The sequence below is a fragment of the Schistosoma mansoni genome, chromosome 1 (assembly GCF_000237925.1).
Source record: "Schistosoma mansoni strain Puerto Rico chromosome 1, complete genome".
Taxonomy (NCBI): Eukaryota; Metazoa; Platyhelminthes; class Trematoda; order Strigeidida; family Schistosomatidae; genus Schistosoma; species Schistosoma mansoni.
The window spans coordinates 11,740,553-11,743,677 of NC_031495.1; the positions used below are offsets into that span (position 1 = coordinate 11,740,553).

The following is a 3,125-nucleotide window of genomic DNA, read 5'->3' on the forward strand; positions in this document are numbered from 1 at the left end:
AACCACGTAGCTAATCAGACCCTGCATCTACTTAAAAATAATTTTTTTTTTCTTCATTCCGCCTCACATACAACTCCCCAGAACTTTTACCTTTGATATATAAGTGTTATGTTAAATATTTTTTTTAAATACTGGACACATAAGCTAGGTATTCCGAAACGATGGCTGAGGATTTTATTCAAACTCGTACAACTTACACTGGCAAATACAACGAATTCAAAAAGCAACCCAGGCGAGTTTTATAATTTCTTTTTCTGGTTAATTAACTATACTGGCTATACATATATACCATATGAACTAATTCTAAAAGTTTTCGGTCGAAGATATGTTTAGTAGCTTGATACAATTACTATGGTCAAGTACTTATTAAAGTTCTCATCATTTTTTTTTTTAAATTTCTGACATTTAAGAATCAATAACCGTGAAGATATGGTACAGTACGTTACTGTAAGGTTACTATCTTAGCCGCGTTGATTCCACATACCTAATTTTAAACACAACGTATAAAAGAACTGTTAAGTAATCATAACATTGAACTGACGATATGACTATCGTGGCTATGTTAACGTTAAACCAATTATTATTAGTGGCCCATACAAAACCCTGGAACTTAACACTAGCGTTATAAAAAAGACATGTTATGTCAATAGCTTATATATATACTTTTTTTCTCGGTTTAATAATAACGTAAAAAGAGTATTTGACACAACTGTACTTGATCCGCATACTCAACACAATTTTTTGCTTCTTAACCGTATATTCGTTTCCGTTTTGTGGATTACTCTGATGCACCCTTGGTTACGCACCTAGTTGTAAAAAGCGGTCATCACCGGCTCAAGGTCATGCACTTGATCGATTTTGTTAAAGAGTCCAACTTCTAGCAAGTTCACCCTTTTACATATACGCATTACAAAAGAGTTTTTTTTTTTTGTTGCCGTTTTCATGGTTCTTCGTACACAAGATATCTACACTATGTTTATTTCCTTCCAGAATACCAATCCGTTCTGGAGGCCAAGCACTTACATGAACGGAACAATTATCAATTGCATTTATGTATTTCCATTTTGTATCTTATTATTTTATGCAGGCAGTGGAGCAGTTCTTCAGGTTTGCTTGATTTTCACCATTACCTTTGAAGTAGACTCTTCTTTACTTTTTACTTGAGGGCGACTCAAGAGGCAGGTGAGTAAACACCTGATAGCCGGTCTGAGCATGGAAAAATCGTACCTCACCAACATGGTGTTGGGTAGCCCGCTCGCGGCACTTCCTCAGATATTCTTATTCCACATTCTCACACTTTCTCTTGAAAGCACGCAGCAAACCGTCAGCGATAGTTGTAGAAAAGATCACATGCTACAAAATAAGATGACAAGCTGGTAAATGAAGAGACATCCATGGACTATCATTGAAAGCGTTAGTCGTAACTGATTGTAAGTCAAATAGTGAGCGAGTTGATAATTTCGCCTTGGGATGAGAAATAGAACAAAGGTGTTATCGATAGATAGGTTAATCGAACCGACGTTCCTGCGGAAGTCGATTCTAGGGGGAAGCTAATGTAACAGCTCAGGTTGGTTGGTTAAGAGTTGACCCCAAACAACCAAGCATATGCTAAAACAGTATTGTTCAAGTATTCATTCACTTCCTTACCTTTTGTAAGCGTTATATTCCCTACTATCTTATATGGAATGTTGAGAGCCTTTGTTTGTCTGAACAGATAATCCCACGCTCCACTGTGACTGCGCGAAGATCGAAATAAAGACCTATTCACTACTTCTCTGGTTTCTTCTATCAATAGCACGAGGGTTACCTATAGGCACGAAAAACTCTGCGTCTACGACAGTTACATTCCCACTCTGAGTCGCTGATTTTAGAGAGAGATGAGGATGCGATATAACCATCGCTGGTATGTTGTTTTTCCTCAGTAGTCTGTGTCACGAGCATTGTAGGATGCTCTTTTCTCCCAGTTCTATCTTGTTTACTCGTCTTACTAGGAGCAGGAACCTTGGAAGGATCGTGACCCTAACTACCTTGTTGAAAATTCAGTTTTGGTGACTGGGTTGAGTGATCCACATCGTACACATTATTCTGAGATTCTTTGTCCGGCATCTTTTTGAGCTTTCTTATAATCCTGTTGCTAGAAACAAGGATTCCTGGCTAATTACTAACTCTACCTCTGCCAATCATTCTTGTAGTTATGGTGTAAGTACTGGTGTAAATGACGTGAATATGCATCCTATTCAATAGACTAAAAGTGAAGTGTAAGACTATTGAAGGAGGAAGGACACTAGACGAAAGCTGTGGAGGAGAAAAGTAATAGAGTGATGTAACGGGATGAGTAGGCGAAACCACACATTTATTTCATTTTGATTCTCAATCGGCATTACTTCCATCATTAACTATATATATGATGGCTATTCAAAGTGCTAATTTTTTGTTTTCCTGTGTGATACTTTATTTGGTATAATATTAACTTTTTGAGTGTGATGTCATTTCAAGATGTGATATTCTTGTATAAAATCAGCGTGAACTACGCTCAGCATGATAGACAGCATGTGATCTTATTATAACTCGATAAGTTTTGTACATTCATAATAATAAACAATATGTGACCAATCAATGTATTTTGAGTGTACTTTCGATTGTTGTCGTGTTTTCAGCCCAATGAATCTTCACTTGTACCAGAGATGGTGTTCTCGCTTCTCGTCGTGGAAATTGCAGTGGCTTTTCGTTCTTTTAAGTATAAGAATAAGCAATATGGATACGAGATAGAGGTAATTGAATGTATGATTCGTGAAAATAGAACCTCAAAGACACCGGAATATGTAACGTTGCTTTTGACCGTCCTAGCAAGCAACTTCGCGTGGATGCGGTGGTTTATTCTCAAGCCCTGTGTTTGCAAGAAAATATGTGTGTAAGCATCTGTTGAAGCAGCGAAGGAGAGACTAGTCTGTCGAGACAGCTAGACCCGCTACACAGTCGTTCAAGCTTGGTTTGATCACGGTTGTCAGATTTGTCATTGTGGTTGTCTACCAACAGTTGAATGTACAGTTTCTACCCTGTGAAGTATTTAAATATTTTAATATGGTAGTGGAAAACTGGTTATTCCCATTTATTAATTAGCTATC

At 37.4% G+C, this 3,125-nt stretch overlaps 1 protein-coding gene across 1 annotated transcript in view; it reads right to left on the bottom strand.

Annotated features, from left to right (window-relative positions):
* The window catches only part of Smp_077030 (hypothetical protein), a gene marked incomplete at its 5' end in the record, with an annotated part of 17,735 nt that extends 15,629 nt beyond the window's left edge, over positions 1 to 2,106 (bottom strand). Inside the window, one exon of the mRNA XM_018793268.1 lies at positions 2,028 to 2,106. Coding sequence (XP_018647797.1) covers positions 2,028 to 2,106 — 79 coding nt within the window. The remainder of the gene's footprint in view (positions 1 to 2,027) is intronic.
* Positions 2,107 to 3,125: the final 1,019 nt, after the last annotated feature.